The sequence below is a fragment of the Dendronephthya gigantea genome, unplaced genomic scaffold (assembly GCF_004324835.1).
Source record: "Dendronephthya gigantea isolate DGI-Jeju-01 unplaced genomic scaffold, DenGig_1.0 000007F, whole genome shotgun sequence".
Lineage (NCBI taxonomy): Eukaryota > Metazoa > Cnidaria > Anthozoa > Malacalcyonacea > Nephtheidae > Dendronephthya > Dendronephthya gigantea.
In genome coordinates, this window is record NW_021163017.1 from 2277498 (window position 1) to 2296429 (window position 18932).

Below are 18932 nucleotides of genomic sequence, written 5' to 3' on the forward strand. Positions count from 1 at the left end.
TAATATATGACATACATGTCGGTCTCGTTATTCAACCTATTGTTTTGTGTGCCCGTAATCTAATTCGGAAGGTGTCGATTGTATATATTTTATATACAAACAGTACATTAGGAACCGTTAAATATAGTAAATTATGCGTATCGTAATTATTATATCGTTTGTCGCTATGCTAACGAAGGGAAACTCTTCTAGAACGTGTTTACCTGTTGTAGCAGGTATTGTAAATACCGCAGCATGCGGATAAGTGTTGGAAATTTGAGAAGATACTCGCGAGATTACGAAGATTGACAAATAATTTCCTGGCGCTCCGCAGGCCCAGGCCTTCTATCTAAGTCATCTCATCTCAAATGTCTCATTGCGCCACAGCTACAACAACACAGCTCATCTACGCATGTTTTAGCGCGTTTTTACGCTTCTTGTATCGCTTCGTAGCCAGTTCATCGCTAACGTTTTGAGATGTCGATTTACCGTCACAACACAGGTTTTTGCCCATGAAACGAAGCTAATGCATCGGAATAAAGGTTGGTAAAGTGATATGCGTCGGAGTTAGCAATCCCTTTCGCGGTGCTAAACAGATTTACGCATACTAGATGACATTTAAGATGAGAACCTTGCCAAGTTGGTTCATGTTTCTATCTTCTGTATCTTGTCTGACTTGATACTCGATGGCAGCACTGAAATTCATTTTGGCCGTTACGAACGGCGATTTGGAGGCCGTACAGTTGTTTTTGAACAAGCAGGAGAACAGCGACCTCGTAAATTACTCCGATGAGTGTGGAAACACGCCGCTGATACACGCCAGTGCGAATGGCCGCGAAAATATCGTCAGATACTTAATAAGCAAAGGGGCCAGGTTGAAGCCTTCTCTCTCTTGTAACGACTACGGCTGGACGCCGCTAATGGTCGCGTCTTATTATGGACACTTTCAGATCGTCGCTGCGTTGCTACAAAGCATCTCGGACCCCGGCGAGGTTACCTACACCAACCGGCTGGGCTCTACAGCGCTGCACTGCGCGGCGCGTTGCAATCACATTCAAGTCGCCGAGCTTTTGATTTCGAAAGGCGCTGAAGTGAACGGTGTGGTAGACGAGAGCCATCTTTTGGACAGGAATTGCAATAGATCGCCGCTTATGGCCGCCGTGCAACACGGACACGACGAGATGACACGACTTCTGATTTCGCAAGACGCGAACGTGAACTGCGTCGATCTTCTTACAAAATGGACGCCGCTAATGCTCGCTGCGTCGAACGGTCATAAGACTGCTGTTACGATCCTACTAGAAAACGGAGCCGACGCGAATCTCGTCAATATCTGTGGGCAAACTGCTCTGGACATCTCCAGGCAGATGCGACGAAAAGATGTCGAGAACGAGCTGGAGCCTGTCACGAAGCGACGCATTTCTGACCCAGGTATGCAGCTGCACGTTTGTATAAAAGCCTGTAATCTAAAAGCTCGCTTGCGATTAGAGTTCAAAATCGTTCTGCAGCCGCTCCACGGGCCTGGCAGATAGCCACCCGACTGAGAGCTTTAAAATTTCCAGTGCTTCCCCCAAAGTTTTACCTTTAATTGAGGAAGGACGTGATTAATACTCAGCAGGAGTGTGACTTTTTCATTCACACATGAACCTGTTATAGTCTGCATTTAAAACACAAGCCCAAGTCTTTAAATTGCCATAAAAAGGGCACAATAGTTCCATGAGGCTAAACTTTGGATGGAACGATTTTCATGCAGATCTAATGAAATTTCGCGTTTGCATGTACAAGTTTGGCTTTGCCACTGGTTGTTTATTTTTAGGCGATTTCTCTCTCAAGTACGAAATCTTTTGTGGAATCTTAAGTAACAGTTGAATTGTCAAAGCGTTAATACCACAAATACATTTCCTTCACGGTTCTATACTTGCATGTTTAATTCAAATGTCGTGCGATATTTTAAGGTGGTGGAGCGCATATTATAACAAATAGGCATGAAGATTGTACATTAATTTTTTAAATCGTGCATGTTTCAAAGCTTGTAAAAAGTATGTAAAACATAATATGAGACTAAACAAGCGCTTACGTGGTGACTTAGCTATTGTTGGCATGACCGTTCACGAATCATACAGCTATGTCTACGAAAGACTATGATAATATTATTTACTTATTTTAGTACCTTATTTCACGCTTAACTTTCAATATCGAATCAATGGGAACATGTGAACATTTCCTGATACAACCAACTAAGATTTGTTGTTAGGAATGCTTTATCCGCATACAGAAATCGTGTGAAATTTTGCTTATTAAATTCCAACAGCATGGTTGAGTGTATTGGAGTGAAACGATGCTATATATTAGAACCGACTGCGAGATTCAGGCCCCGTTTCCACGTAGTCGGATACAATGTTAACTGGAACATTTTTGGGTAATTGGAAGTATATTCTTTCCGACATATATATCTAGCTGTTAGCAAAGATTATTTTAATGTGCGTATTCAGTTACAGGTAGATATACCTTGTATCCGTCAACCTGGAAACAGGGCCTCACTTCTGCGAAAAACATCACAAACAAAGGAACTTACAAACTAATTTAATTGATCTCTCAATTTTAAAGCGTTCATGCATGCGAATTGGCAAAAAGCAATTGCTTGAAATTCGATATTTAATTTTCACCCATGCATGCAAAAACTATGATTCTAAAGGAAAAGTGGAAGTGGTATATGTTGACTCTCAAGAGGTTACATGAGCCATCATAAAAAAAACGCCATACAGAACATTATTTGCATTATCAATGTATTAAGCCAACCGAACAGTTCAATTCAACGACCAATTTCACGCATATATAAAATGCCAAGCACAACGTTCATTGGTAATAGATTCAATGCGCGAAGATCTCATCTGTGATAAACTTGTAATAAATCATCGCTAGATAAAAAAATAATCGAACTGTCACTGTATATATGATATAGCCATAGTAAGACTACACCATTAGGTCTGCTGTTTTTGCCAACACGACTTTGAGAGGTTTTTACAAAAATCAGTTTAAAACTATTGAGTAGGCTATAACTATATATTTTATTGCTCAACAGAATTGATACACCACATTTACCCTGCACTTTGCAGCATTACAAGTTTCTTCACTTTACAGCTATAACAGGTCTATTGTCTACATGCATCTTTGCAACAAAAAGAATTACTGTAAAAGTTTCACTTATAATTGTGGATTGCTATATGCATGTGCATGGAACACTATTGCGAGTAAGGTATTAAATACAAAGAATGTGCATGTCCTCTACATGCGCATGGCCTTCCTTGGCTGCACTACATTCGTATATATAAATGCCACGGGGACGAGTGAGTTTAGAACTTTTGAGCTAAACTGAAAAGTTCTAAACAATACTTGCATGAGCTCGTCAACTTGTTAACTTGTTATATATTACAACATATATTATTATTATTATTAATAACTTGTTATATATTACAACATATATTATCATTATTATTAATAACTTGTTGCTCGTCAAGATATTGTGACGATATCCAAGGGTTTCACTATATACAAAGTGTGGCTGTATAAACTTCCGTATATAGACTGCTTTGAGAGAAAGTGAATGTGTTAGGATCTTCTTACGAGACATAGCATATTGTGAACGTCGCATTTTGGTCGCGTCGAATGAAATTCAAACAATACGAGTCAATAGATAATGAGATGATAACGAAGCTTAATATGTTGTGTCTTCTCAACTATTGTTTAAATTGCATTCGACGCGACCAAAATGCGACGTATAACCTTGGGCCTTAAAGTCCTGCCCGAACACTTTATTTTGGGCCATAAATGATTACTATATATCATTAGCGTATAGGCGGCCTGACGATTATTATGTTTCGAAATGCAGGCGAAGTTTCTTGTTATTATTCATTTCCTTCGAAATAGATTGTTTCCACAGTGTATTATAACACCAAAATATTAACATGGCCGGACAATTAACGTCGTTAGGCTGCATGGCTAGGTTACTTTTTAATATACGAAACTTATAAAGTTACAGTGATATATTATTTAATCGATTTAATGCTTCCAACTGAGTTGTTGAAATAAAAATGTAGTGATCGGCGTCTAGTGCTGATTGATCGCATTGTAGTAATCGCAATAATTACTAGTTTTAATAAACCAAGGAAATTGTAGTCCCCAGCCTTGAGACCACTGCTTTGGCAAATATTCAAATCTTTTCATATTAACCCCATGCAATGTTTTTTAGTCTATAGCCGCATGAGCAACAAGGATATATTACAGACTAATTAAGTATCACAATAAACAATTGAACATTCCTGTGTTGATGGACATTGTACTTGTTCAACACTGACTACGTCCAGTCCTCGAAGTTCGTTTTTAATATGCGAACATGAGACCTTGAAATCCGGTTAATTTGAGAAGTTCAGAAAACTGCCCTACACTGGCTACACATCGACCAATCGTCTTTCAAAGAATGAGAACGTGCAAGACAACAGATTTAGGAAAACAGCACCTTTCAGGCCTGTTTCAGAAATGTACCGAACCTAATGTTAATGAGCTTTGTTTAAGTTCATTTGCATTCGGAAACGTTTGACGTTTGAAACAGGCCTGATGAATTACGGCATGGATATAACATACATAACTGACGTGTTTTCCGCTTTGTTTTTTTATAGGCAAGTCGCTGCCCAGAAAGATTGATCTTATCGAAGCTGCCAAAGAAGGTTATTGTATTTTTTATTGTTTTTCCAGTCGTGTTGTGATGTTATTCTTCTTAAAATTAAAAAGAAATAACTACGATTTACCAATAAAATGGCCCTCATATACACAATATAGCCTTTCTCACGACGACAAATATCCGCCATTTTTGGGGTACTTTCCATTTTCTCAAATGCGTTTAAAGAATAATTACAATGTAAGAAGCATTTTTAAAGATTCAATAGACCATTTGAACAATAAATTAAACCTAATATTAAAGACAGCTGCCCTGACAAGGTCTTGCGCCCACAATTAAAAAAAAGTACCTCCAAAATGGCGACACAATTGTCATCGTGAGAAAGGCTAATTAATTCGCGATTGCCGCCATCTTGGTTGATTTTTCAAAACAGGTTCACAAAATATTTTCTCATCGCTGCTGTATTTTGATAGTAATTAATATGCAATCTTCGTGCATTGGCCTAAATCCACTCACGCGATTGGTCAAAATCAATCACGTGGTTTCTTTTTGCCTGACGACAGATCATGGGAATCATAGTTTATTCGCAATAACCCATGAAAATCGTGGTTTCTTAAAAAATGACAGGCTGCAGCGAAGCTTGGATCTTCAATGCAGGAATCAATGAACTCAGATTGTATATTAAAAGTGTTAGGAACTTTATGTTCGTGTTTTGTTTACAAATAAACGCACTTGCTGACCATATACAATGAACTTGAAAGTTTCATTGTATGGTCAGCGCGTTGGTTTATTTGTGAATAAAACACTCACAACAGTTTCTAACCAGCTTAAATAGGCATCCCATGTATAATAGATAAAAAAATGATAAGCAGTTACAAAAACGAGATTAATATAAAAAAAACTGTTTTTTTTCTAAAAAAAGCAGAAGTAGAATAAACTAGGTAACGTCTAATGACAAATTTATACATGAAATCATGCATTGATTATTAATTTTTATAATGAATGAATATATTTTTAATATGAAGAAATCTACGAACCCCCCGCCAGCTGTAATTTTTTTTAGATATAGCTGCTAAACTGTCTACCGAACTCATTCTAATCCCCTTCCTGATTGAAATTAAACACATTTCCTTGTGATAGAAAAAACAAATTTGTCAAATTCTCATCATTTTTACCAGGAATTTAGGAGAATAATTAAGTTATGTTAACCCAAGTGTGTTAAGTGAAAAATTAGCCCAGTTCCGGTTAGATTACCCGAAATTTAACCAGGGGATGGATTTAGGTCATGTAATTTATTAGGTTACGTAAACCCTTAGCAATTGTCCTACATCAAGTCATTCAAGTGAAATGCGACGAAAGATTCATTGATTTATTCTCGCTCATTCTGGTTCTTTCAATTTTAGGAAGTTTAAGGCAAATACAAGAACTCGCGTTACAAAGTGATTTTGATGTGAATGAAACCAGTAAGTGAAGTCATGATGACTATACATTGTCGTGATACATTGTGGTCAAATGATTGTCTAAATATTGATCGGCTGAATATGAATATGAAACGGTACATTGTCTCATTAACTTTCTGACTTGTGCAATTGTGATTTGTGCTATATATCTTTAAAAAAGCACGCGAAGTTCTCAATATGACCAAGATCAAAATTTCTGGATCTCGGACTAAGCCGTATAGATTATGGATGAAAGTTCAAACTCGAAATAATGCGAAAATGCCCTTCCTTTGTTGTTTACAAACACATGCAGCTTCGAAATCGCAGTTCAATTCTGTTGAGAATATATAAGATTTTAGTCGAAATTTTGCAACCGGGTTTCAACTTAGAATCGTAATGAACCTTTGTCTCCTAACCATGCACAGAGTTGCAAAATGAGTTCAACCTTCCTCCGGTGGGATTTCAAGTTTTGAAAACCTTCCTCAAAAGGACGTTACGTCACTGACTCAAGTGGCAACCAGCATAAAGAAATATTTGGTTTTTTGGTACATGCATGTGATCAATAAGAGTGTTCAACTTTGAAACTTCCTCACAAACCTCATTGAAAGCAAACTTTCCTCACGGGTGGCACCCGCGTACCCGCAGCTTTTTTGCATCTCTGACCATGCATGCAGCTGTATTCATAGAAAACTCAAGAGGTGCTTAATATATATGCAATAAACTTTTTTGCCCGCAGAGGAAGACGGTATGACGTCACTGATGTGGTCAGCGGTGAAGAACCAGTTTCGCATTGCCTTATTCCTTATCCAGAAAGGAGCTGATGTTAACATACGAGATAATCCCTACGGTTGGACAGCCTTGATGCACGCTATCAATAGCAAGTAAGAGGAAAACTTGATGAAGAAATATGTGAAAATAATAAATAAATTTACAAGGATAGATGTAAATTTGGTATACACGCGTAAAAATCATCATGTTGATACAGGTTTTTCTAAAACAGAAGTGAACAATGTTGTGCTGCACCCTGTGAACAGCATTGTTAACAATGGTTGTTTTTGAACCATCAAGACTGTTGCAACACTGTTGTTGACAATCATGTCAATAATTTTCTTGCACGTTATTACGTCATAACGTGTCATAATAGTGCGAAGACATCAACGTCCTAAAGGAGCAGAAATCGACCCAAATTCGAGAGAACAATAAAGGATAAAACAATTCGCTTTTCACTTGATATGAAGAAGTATCAAGCCTTGGTTTGTCATTATCAACCTCAGCTCGGCTTCGGTTGATAACCACAAACTTCAGCTTGATAATTCTTTATATCATGTTCAAACTCATTTAATAATTGTTAATGGTTTAACATGGTTCAACAACATTGTTCACAATACTGTTCACGAGCAATTCTAGCCTTTGTTTCTTCATTTGAAACCTAAAAAATCAGTTTTTCCTACCAAAAATTCCTAATTCCTAAATATTCAGTCTTTTTTCTCATTCCCTTCTGTAGCCACAAAAGTATAATTTGCCTTCTGATTTTAAATGGTGCCAATATACAGTTAGAGTCACACGATAAGACGATACCATTTGACCGAGCAACCGTGGTTGGTACGTGGATAAAATGTTGGTTACAATTTCATGTCTAGAATACACGAATTGTGCACAATCATGCACTACTTTAATCCTAAACCTGAGAAATGATAGCTTTTCAAGAAACCCCAACCGGAATTGTTATAGTTCCTTTTTTATATGTGTTTTTATATTTTGAATTATTTTGTTACTATATTGTGTTCACCTATTTGTGTTTTGTACATACTTTCCAGGTGACAGCGAAGTTATTAGAATCTTGGGTGCAGCAAGTAACATCAACGAAGTCGATGTCTGGAAGCAAAATTCCAGCTGGGCTTGTAAGTACATTACATCTCCGTTTTCCAGACTTATGGGGTAATTTCTAATACATGCATACTATTATGATCTTACCATAGTTATCAATTATGTAACTAAAATGCTGTAAAAAGTCTAGATAGGTGGGGTCTATTTATAACAGTCACATTGTAGAGTTTTGTTATACTCGTTTTACTCATTACAAACAGGAACTCCTAATCTTGCTCAGGGTTTTTCTTCTAATCGAAATACATTTGTGTTGATCTTGCAGATCTTAAAGTTCGTAGTAGAATTTCCTACTAAAACGCTTCCATTTTTGTCGAAAATATTAACAACCCATTTTCTGTATTCTAGTTTTAGTCAAAACCTTGCAGGAATGCCTTTTCCGAGACAAGATTGACATGAAAGTCAGATATAATTCCGCTACAAAAGAACTCCAGTTTTTGGACTTGTAAGTTAAATATAAAACGCCACTTTACAAATACTTCAATTTGTGGCATTCTATTTTGCTCGGCAAACAGAGAGTAGAAATCAACGCCGGAACTGCAAGACAGGACTTAATATTGTCTGAACAATGACGGCGTTGAATCTAATTTACGAAAATGAAGATTTGATTGTGTGAAATATAATGATACACCTGGTATACCATTAGTGTGTTCGACAAAGGCTACTGCTGTTGTTCGTCAGTTCATCTAAACCGTTTCATTTCATCAGTTTCATGCATAACTGCACGCTCTCATTCCAGATATGCGAGGGCCTAGCTGTCACATTTGCTACATACTGAGATCCTTCTTACCGCGAGGATTGCAGAAACTGCTGTAATTTATCGCTAATGCTATATATTGTCCCTTTTTTGTATCTAGATCCGATAATAACAGGCAGGGCTTCAAGGTATTGTTGCGCTGTTCAAACCTCGCTGCTTAGAACAGTTTTGGTTTTAATACATTTAAAATATATTTATTTCAATTATAGCATATGCATGTCCAGACTGCATGTGTCTAATCCCTGGCGAAAAATGTTGTTTTTCAGATATCGTGGACGAAAAGAATAAACAAGTTGCAGTATAATTTCAACCGAACAATTCATTTGTTAAACAAACGTCAACCAAGCAAACCACAAACACTCAAACCAGTGTCACACGAAGTATTCAGTCGTCTGCCACAAAATATAGACGCTACCAGCAACCCGAATCTCTTGACCCGAGGAAACGATATGAATACAGGTTAGTGAAGATGTATCACTATCAATGCTTTGTGGTAGGGACTCGTCTATAGCGCTAATAAAGAGCCATTGCAAATATCCCTTAAAAATAATGTAGACGCCTTCACTTTGAATTTTACGAATACCTTGCTGGCTTCTTCTGGAAACTTGGATCCACTTTTGCCCTTTGGTAGTCTTTCCATAAAAAAATGTTTAGTCCAAGTTTCCTGGTACAAGAATATATGTGTATCTGCAGGAAGCACATCTACATCCAGGTGAGCTTTGAAATTTCTAACTGCTTTTTATCTCGTTATTTTAGCTCTTTTAGAATCGTCTACAATCGAGCTTACGGACCCGAGAAAAACCACTCTGTTGGTAGGTGAATCACCTCAAATACCACCCTTTGCCACATAAAGATTTTCACTGAGTATAGTCAATAAAACTTTGTTAAATGTTTTTTAGCCATTGGCGGGACCATCGGTGAATGAGTGGCTAGGGGAAATAGTTACCCCCATCGTTCCTCCTTTCACCCCAACCACGACTTTGGACTTCAATACGAAGCAAAGAGAATTGACAGATTCATTATTGTCCACATCACCTCAGGTATGATCATGCAGATTCAGTTTATCCTGTGCTATTTCATTGCCCAAAGAAAAATGCAATCTCTAATACATCTTCATTTACATCCCCAGTCCCAAACAAAAAGCAACCCAAAATACTGTAATATCGAAAATGCTTTTAAAAACAATTGACCGTATTTCTAGAGTGTACGTACATGTGTTAGCACGGTTTGAAAGATTTTTGATATCGTAGAAATAAAAGATACTAGTAGCCCGGAGCTTTAGGGATTCGTTGCGAATTCGTTGTGAATCAAATCCGTTATTAAACCTAAATTGGATTTTGTCATAAAAATTGGTTAAATTATCCATAAAACTAATTTATCTGATCATTCAGGTGCCTTCTTTGTTGCTAAATGGCTCAGTTAATGGATCGTCAGGCAACTTAATATCTGTAAAGTAAACTTTTAAATGTTATAAACTTTACTTTTGATCCCTCTTAACTATAGCTGATAGTTTCATTCGTGTTCAAAAAAAGCACGAAATAGCTTTGCCATCAATTTTAAACCATAAATCTAACCTTTTTCTACATATGCATAATGAGATACCATCATATGTATAGAAACCTTAAAAATAACTATAGCTATATACATATAATCGTTCAGTTTTCACCAATTCGGTAAACTTAAGTAAATTAAACCCAACACAATAGACAACCCAACACAGATGTAGCTAAATTTTTTACCATATTTTGCATTGGAATCTCTCTAAAGCAAAGCAGTTTACACAATTCTAACATAATTAGGTTATTAAAGGAAATTACTCACCATGATATATTACAATGTATACGATATATTTAGGACAGCGAGTATTCTTATGGGTCAAAAACGAAGGATCAGATCTCTCCAATTTCGTCTCGTCGTAGCAGTGGACAGAGTCCTGAATCATCTTTCAATTTATCACCTGTGCAAAGCCCTGGAACGTCTTTTAACAGCGGCCCAAACATCAGGTAAGAAACTTTAGGAAGGGGAGAAATACAATTAAAATTTTTACAATCGCTTTTAAAAAATTTTAGTCGGACATTAGCGGATGATTTTGTGTTCATGATTCTGGAAGTGCAGGGGAGGGAATGGGGTGGTCGTGCACTGTACTTCATGTCAACTGTGCTACACAACTTGTATTCAATCATGGACTACGGTCTATTACGGAAGACGAATAACGTTGGGATCGAGGCTTAGGGTCGTGGTTCTGGACTTTGTGTAAAGATTAGGGTCAGCAATAGGGCGAGTGGCCATGGTGAGATTAAGGTTGAATTAGGTTTAGGATAAAGATTAACTCGCGGGTCCTGGATTCTCCCAGTCTGAGCTCTTTATATTAGTTACATCACTGCATGCGTTCAATCATCCAGAGCTTGAAGTAAGAACCACAAACTAAATATTCGCACGAGCTTTTAGGAATAAAGAGCTTTGAAAATAGCTTTGTGATGGTGCTAATATCTATCAGCGTAATCAAGCTTATTTGACTAATTTGTCAAGCTCAGTTGGTAGTTCAGAGTACAATCTGTTCAATATAACTTATGCACGGCCACGGGTATTTGTCTAACACAGAAGTCCTCGATACAAGCTGGACCCTTGGTATTCCGCACAGCGAAGATCGTCATCCTCATCATCTCTTCCCGGTAGATCTCCTTCCCAAAACTCGCATTTCTTCGCGCCCAAAGCAACGAACAAATTTCCATCCAGACGAAAATCCAATTCCCTACCACGAATTGGTCGTGGCACCGTCGCTCCGGTTCAAAGCTCGCGTGGTCTTACCAAAAGTGAATCAGATGAATCAGGTTAGTGTTAAAGAGGAATCAAATCCACCTGTAAACAAGCAGTTTGCTTATATTTTGAACTTCTGGACTTTGAAAATACGATGGCCGTTTAAACTGTTAATAGGTTCGCATTACCCTGCTAGCAGAGCATCGCATACGCTTCTTCTAAATGAATAAACTTAGCCATAATGGACGATTTAGACAATTTTTACGGCAGGGGATCTTGATTTTCACTTTATTAAACTACATTCATATGTGTTTGAAACTTTGAATTCAGCAACCCGAATGTTAGTTCGTGAACGCGGAGAACGTTTGTCTAAATTGTCTTGATGAGTAAAATCGAAAATTCAACCCCCCCCCGTACTCTACGATTCCAGGAAAAAGGACACTTTTCCAGTTAAAACCGGAAGCGTGTATTGCGTATGTTGAAATAGCCTATTTATACTCCGGAGTAACATACAAATATCTCACGAGCGGGAAGAATATTTCGCTTTATCGGCAGATTATACAATTTATGATACGGCTAGGCTTCGCTTTTATAGTAATTTATAATTTGTTCTGATATAAGATGAAAGTTGTCAAATTATTTCTCGAAGAAATTACAAAAGAGTTGCTGTACAATATCGTACATGCTAACGACAAATTTATCACATTTTCTAATTTAAACAATGAATTTAAGAGGAAAACTGGCTATGAACCGGCGGCATTCTTTGGATATAGCATCGAGGAGGATTCTTACTTGTTAGATTTCATTAATGGCATTCCGGGTTTGAGGTTAGTTCAGTCAATGATTATGCCCGACGATAGCGACGAAGAAGATACTCGATGTGTTTACAGGATATTCAATAGCACACATGTAGACGAATCTGGAGTTAACAAAACGTCAGTGGCCGAATATCGAGAGAGGCTTTTACTGAAATGTTGTGAAATAATGCAGGAGGATTTCGCAGATTTAGGCAACTGCAAAGATACAAACGGCAACACGCCTCTTCATCTACTTGCAGCCTTACCGGGCATTTGCTACGGCGTTGATACCTTAGCGAAATACCTGTTAGATGCTGGAGTCGATCCACTGGTCGAAAATAACAATGGACAAACCTTCCTCCACATCATTTTTGGTAGCTTCAAAGCGAAGATCGATCATTTTGGTGCTGTTTGCTTCACTAATGAACGATTGGCCGCCACGAAATGGTATATTGAGGATCGAAAATCTTTCACAGATTTGGTTTCGGAAGAATTATCACGGGCACAAGTTACTTCACTCGTGAAAGCACAGGATAAGGGTGGAAATACTCTATTACACGAATGGGCAATCTCCTCGACAGTTCAACACGAATATATTCATGAACGCAGAATTTGCACGAAGTTACTTGAGCTCGGTGCAAACCTGAGAGTTCAAAGTTGCACAGGTGAAGTTCCACTTCATTACGCATACAATCCCTCAGTATTTAAAATTTTTGTTTTGAAAGGTGCTGTTTGCCGCGCCAGAAATGATCGCGATGAGACTCCGATTTTGTTTCTCTTGAAAAAATCAGTCGAGCTTGCATTTTCTGGAACACCTGTTTTCGCTGAGATCATGGAACAGGGTTTCATCGAACTAACATCCAATATTAGATCCGTTGGGAAGGCCACCAAATTACTGGAAAATTTAATCAGGATCCTTGCAGAAAACACGGAAGCTAGAAAAGTAGTTTTTATTCCCGATGTAGAAGGAAACGTGGCTATCGATATTGTATTGACTGCTATTCGAATTGGGTCGTACGATTTGAAGGAAATCGGGCCGAACCTGGCCGAACTGCGATCATCATTGTTGGAATTACTAAGTGAATTGCTTTGCGATGCAGACACAAGCGACATAACAAGACGAAACATGAAAGGTCAAAGTTTTCTCCATGTTCTACTCGACATGGGCGACGAACATGGACACGAGATAATCAGAGGAGCGTACATACTTCGTAGCATCGATATTCTTCTGGCGCACGGCGCAGATGTTAACGCTGTTGACTCAGAGGGACGCACTCCACTTGATGTCGCGAACGAACATCTCGGAAGTGGACCAGTGTTCTATCAGAAATGTGCCCAGCTTCTTATCGATAACGGCGCAGTCGCCAAACATGATTTAGAAGGTGGCAACCACAGTCAAGATCAAACGGTACAAAAAATATCTGCAGTCGGTATTCAAAATCTGGCGCGCAAGTTACGATCGTGCCCAAAGCGTTACCGGAAGTATGCAGAAAGTTTAGTCGACTCCAGTAGCGATCTCACTGCCGTAGAGAAATATCGTTATTTCAGTCAGGATTCTATTGGATCCGGCGCATTTAGCGCAATTTTTGTCGCAATCAAAGATGAGAATGTTGACAATGTGTCTGGTACGATTGACTGTCGTGCGTACGCGTTAAAGCGAATCGACAAGGCGAAGGTAAATGCTTTTGACATAAAGCGCGAAATCACTGCACTGCTCGCAATATCGGGCAAGTGCGAGAACATCATCAAGTATTATGAATTTGTCGAGGACAATTTCTTTCAATACATCTGTCTCGACCTGATGGACGGCGACCTTCATGAGTTTGTCGCGAATGACGAAGTCAATTCAATTTTGGGAAAAGATCCAGCGATGCCCATAAATATCACAAAAGAGATAATCAATGGCTTAACCTACCTTCACGGGCAAAAGTTCATTCATCGCGATTTAAAACCCGGGAATATCCTGTATACAACAGATCCAGCATTGCATTTCAAGATCGCCGACTTTGGACTGATGAAGAATTTGTCCAGTTTATCCACCATGATCACGCCAACAAGAGGCAGTGGTGTTGCTATGGCACCCGGAACGCGATGTTGGATGGCACCAGAGCTGGTCAGCATGAAATCGAAAGAGCATACGCAAAATTCAGATATATTTTCCTTGGGTTTGGTTCTCCATTATCTTCTCACTATGGGAAAACATGCATTTACAACCGAGATTGAAGAACCAGCCCATGTCATTGAGCGAAAGATTGCAGAGATGCAGATCAATCTCGATAAAGCTCTTCACCCGGAAGCCGCCAGCTTTCTTCTTGTTCTTTTGACAAAAGATCCCACCAAGCGGCCACCAGCATCATTCCTAGGCCAGCACCCCTTTCTTTGGAGTGCAAGCAAGAAAATTGAATTCTTAAAAGCTGTTGGTGATCAACCAGAAGCTATCAGTCCGTTTGACAGAAAACATTTGAACTCGCCGTTGGAAAAATATCTTCAGATGACTCACACCGGTCGGGAAATCAGGATCGTATCTTGGGATCAGTTCATTGAGCGCATGTTTATAGAAATGATGAACGCTTGGAAAGCGAAAAAGTACCGTACTGACAAAGTGATCGATTTGATAAGATTCATTCGTAATTCATACGCTCACAAGCAAGAGAGGTCGTTACGATTCCAACAAGACCTGAATAAGGATATCTTCCTCCGCCAGTTTCCATTCCTGGTGCTGGATGTATTTGGCGTGGTACAGCAACTAGAATTTGATGCACGTCGAAGCAACATTCTTTTAGCTTTGAGTCTATAAACGTAAACACCCAAAACAAACATTTAAACATGTAATAAAGTAAATAATAATGTAAATATTATGTAAAACTAAATTATGATGTAAATATAATGTAAATAACTAAGTGAACAGGAATACGCTCATGATACTTTCTCATGGGAATGAAACGTTTGTAAAAGTTCTTGTTAATTTCATTGAAGCATTGGCAATATATGTAAACCTTGTAATACGCGTGCTATATGGCGAGGCAAAGAAGGATTATCGTACTTAATACCTGTTTACATATGATTCCGCTTGCCTGAATAAAATTTTACCTGGGTTAATTTTGATGTGTTGAGTACTCAAAACCACGTTATCCCTTATCAAAGATTACCAACATCTCAATTTTGTTCCATTGGTCGCAGTACGTGATATGCGATTTCTTGATGTACTGCATCATTGCAAAATTTTTTGAGGAATCGCCCTCTGAGGAACTGCATTTAGTCGAGACTGGCGCCTTTCAAACAACTATTGAAGAAATTCCGTGGATAATTGTTCATTTACAAAACATTAAAAAAATATCAGGTTTCTTCGGTTTCTGAAGCCAGAGTAGGAATAAGAGTGATGGATTCTTTACCTCGTTGTCGTGACCTTACAAACTTCAATTCCAATCGCTTACGATGCTTAAATACTTTCTGTCGACAGAAAAGATGAAAGATTGGTTGGAAAAGCTCTCGTTACAACAGTACACTCCAATATTAGAAGAAAACGAGGTAATCTCCAATTCACCGTCGTTTTCAATTGAATGATTGTTAAGAATCGTGACACCAATAGTATGCTTCTTTAAGTATATTTACGCTGGTAATACGCTGGTTGACAAACCTCATGACGAGACTCGCTTGAAGGAGCTGCAATGCTTCCTGACAAGCGTGTACATGCTTTCTATGATCTTCATCTTGCCTGTCTTTTTTAGATTGATACAGATACCTTTCTGACGCTGAACAAAGCAGATCTGGATCAAATTGGAATAAAGCAAACTGACGCACAACGACAAATCCTCGCTGCTGTTCAACAGCTAAGGAGGAAAAGGGTAAGGTCATAATCCTCAAGCATACAATTGTATAAGTTGTAATAGGTGATGTTATTATAATAGAATTTTTCGGTAATTACGTCGCAACATTTTAACGTCACAACGTTTTACATTGAAACCACCTTTAAATGAAATGGATTTCAAGTTTTACTCTTACGAGTCACGTGCAAAGATGCAAAACATCCGTCTTCAACACAACAAAAATATTTTTTTATTTTGAGCAATAAATGTAAAAATAAGCCATAACACGCCTCGTTCTCGTGTTATGGCTTATTTCCGTACTTATTTGTCAAAATGAAAAAATTATTTTTAATGCATGTGTTGAAGAAGGATGTTTTGTATCTTTACACATACCAATCCATTTCATTTAAGGTGGTTCTAAATCTAAAACGATAATGTTGTGACGTAATTACCGAAAAGGTCTATTATATAGTTCATATTTGACTTTTTCATTAAGTCAGCCTTAAACAAATTATGGAACTGATGAATAATTGTTCATCTAGCCCCATTTACACTAGATTTGATTTATTGGAAGGGCTAGAGGTGCCCATACACAGTTGTATAAGTGGTCAGGTTACCAGCCTCCAAGGGTGAGCACGTATGAAATTGAAACCGGTATCCGTTTTAGCCGTGCTGTGGAAATAATTCGATAAACACGACCTTCATTATTTTGTGATTATTCAAACAGATTTTTTCTACCGTTGTTCTGTGTTCAGGAAAGGAACCCTGTATTAATGAAAGCCGATGCCTGGGCGTCGTGATGTGATAAAGTCAACGATCAAGTCAGGAGGCGGTTGAGACTGGCCCTATATGAGCATCAGGCCGAGCGAAGCGCAGAAATGCAATCTACGATGAAAGGTTGGATCAGGGCTATACTATGATTATAGTGACCCGCTGAAGAATAAATGTTGGATGAAAAATAACGTCAGAAATACTAGGGATTCTTTGTTTGCTTATGACGTCATGATCTTTCATGGGCGCCATCTTGGTTCACCCTTCAATGTTTATATCTTCTATTTTTCAAGACGAAAAGGAAACTAAGGGCCCTGTTACACGGCGCAATTTTTCTTGCAACTTGCAATGCAATTCTACTTTTTTTCGAATCCATAACTGTGTACAAAATGAAACCAGTATCGTAATATTAAAAAGCTAAAATTTAGCGAATATAGTAATAAAATTTATCCCATCTGAAGAAGAGATTGCAAAACAACAAGATAAGTGCAATGAAAGCGATAGCCATGAAAAGTGAACTCTCAAATACATGTAAATCATTCCAGGTTGTATGTGAGACGCTGGCATGCCGACAAATAATTATATATTCGCGGTCTGATTTAAAAGCTGCGTTGTACATAAAATTGATCCTGTTGGTATTAAGGAAAGCGTTTAAGTATTTGGCCGTGATCATGTCCTATAACTACGGATGGAAGCCTTAGACTTGTGAATTGTAAGTTTTTCCATAACTTAACTAGTTGTGCATGTTGCAAAAGATGGATTTTTGATTTAGACAGTAGAGAAACATGAAACTCTCACTCCCTTAGCTTCACCTCGTCTTCAGAATGTTGGCAAACAAGCGCCTTTCCTTTCGAGAACTGTACCAATCAAGCCGCAAATTGTCTAGGATTGGGGCAGTCTTGCTGGCCTTTTGGGCGTACCAGCGGCAGAGAGAAAAATCATTCGTACTTGTGATAAATACTCAGATGACCGAGATCGAAATGATAAAAATAATGTTATCTTAACGTATGGAAATTTTTTCACGTGAGAGATCTAGACTAGCTCACTCCTTGAAGGAGAACGGACAATGTGATTCAACAGAACAAATTTTATATGGAAAGTGGATACTTTTATAATAATGTTCTGGTTCCGGTGTACGGGTACGGGTAGCCTTATTTTGTTCAATGAATTTCCATGCATCAGTGTTTCTCAATTTTTTCGAAGAATAACTTGACAATTCCTTTCTAGTAGACTTTAGTCTCTTGAGGTAAGCATGATTTGTATCTTGAAACGTGCAAACAACAAGAAATTCCAATGAACAAAATATGGCTACCCGTACCCGTATACCGAAACCGGGGTATCTTAACCTCTCTAATAAAATATGCTTCAGAATTGGTGTGGTTCACGGTTCACACGAGTATAAATATATGTAACACGAATAACAGTAATATTTGCAAATAATCTTATGACCTGCATTTTAAACATATATTGATTTGTATTTTTGAGGATTAAATATCCCATCTTCTCACTTGATCACTTGAGAACTATACCTATGATATTTCAGCTGTACGACATTTTAGAATAAAAATAACCAACATGATTGAAGCAATTCCATATGTTTGTCCTTTTATACTTATTCATTGAAGATTTTCGGAGAAAAACATGTCTTTAAGTGCCTTAAGAATTATTTTAAGGAACAACCAAACAGTAATTTCATAACCGCCTCCTTGGGTTTCCATATAAAAATTTACTCCACTGGAACCAGCAAATGGCAGAAATCTGCTTCAAAAAGCTTTGTTCTGTTGTTACTCCCTGTAACATGTCAATAAGACGACTCGCTTGTAAAATCCGTCATGAAATCTTCTTTTAAGGAATCCAAAAAGCTGATGCCTGAAAAGTCTTAAATGCAATGATATGTATGTAGATCAGGGCTCGTGATCCCGAAAGCGATAATTTTCCAAGTTTGGCTCTCAGGAAACTACCTTAATCTTTAGGCAGGTGACTTTCCGTGCAATAATTTAAAAGTGGCCTTGACTTAGTACTAATTTTAAATAGGGTGGCAGGTAATCAAAATTTTATGTTCGCATA

At 38.0% G+C, this 18932-nt stretch overlaps 2 protein-coding genes across 3 annotated transcripts; both read left to right on the top strand.

Moving 5' to 3' along the window:
- Positions 1-328: 328 nt before the first annotated feature.
- Positions 329-18438, top strand: LOC114516949 (ankyrin repeat and SAM domain-containing protein 6-like). 2 transcript variants are annotated; one of them, XM_028536572.1, is made up of 16 exons: positions 329-1410; positions 4656-4703; positions 6058-6117; positions 6830-6974; positions 7598-7695; positions 7911-7994; positions 8326-8422; positions 8835-8862; positions 9001-9193; positions 9491-9546; positions 9634-9774; positions 10589-10737; positions 11336-11565; positions 15749-15816; positions 16017-16133; positions 16850-18438. In XM_028536572.1, the coding sequence occupies exons 1-16, from the start codon at positions 666-668 to the stop codon at positions 16892-16894; spliced, it is 2304 nt and encodes a 767-aa protein (XP_028392373.1). In that variant the 5' UTR covers positions 329-665; the 3' UTR covers positions 16895-18438. The 2 variants fall into 2 exon arrangements, with proteins under 2 accessions (XP_028392373.1, XP_028392374.1); XM_028536573.1 differs by having other exon boundaries at positions 11411-11565.
- On the top strand, positions 11827-15373 carry LOC114516947. The gene has a single exon (XM_028536570.1). The coding sequence runs from the start codon at positions 12113-12115 to the stop codon at positions 15083-15085; it is 2973 nt and encodes a 990-aa protein (XP_028392371.1). The 5' UTR covers positions 11827-12112; the 3' UTR covers positions 15086-15373.
- Positions 18439-18932: the final 494 nt, after the last annotated feature.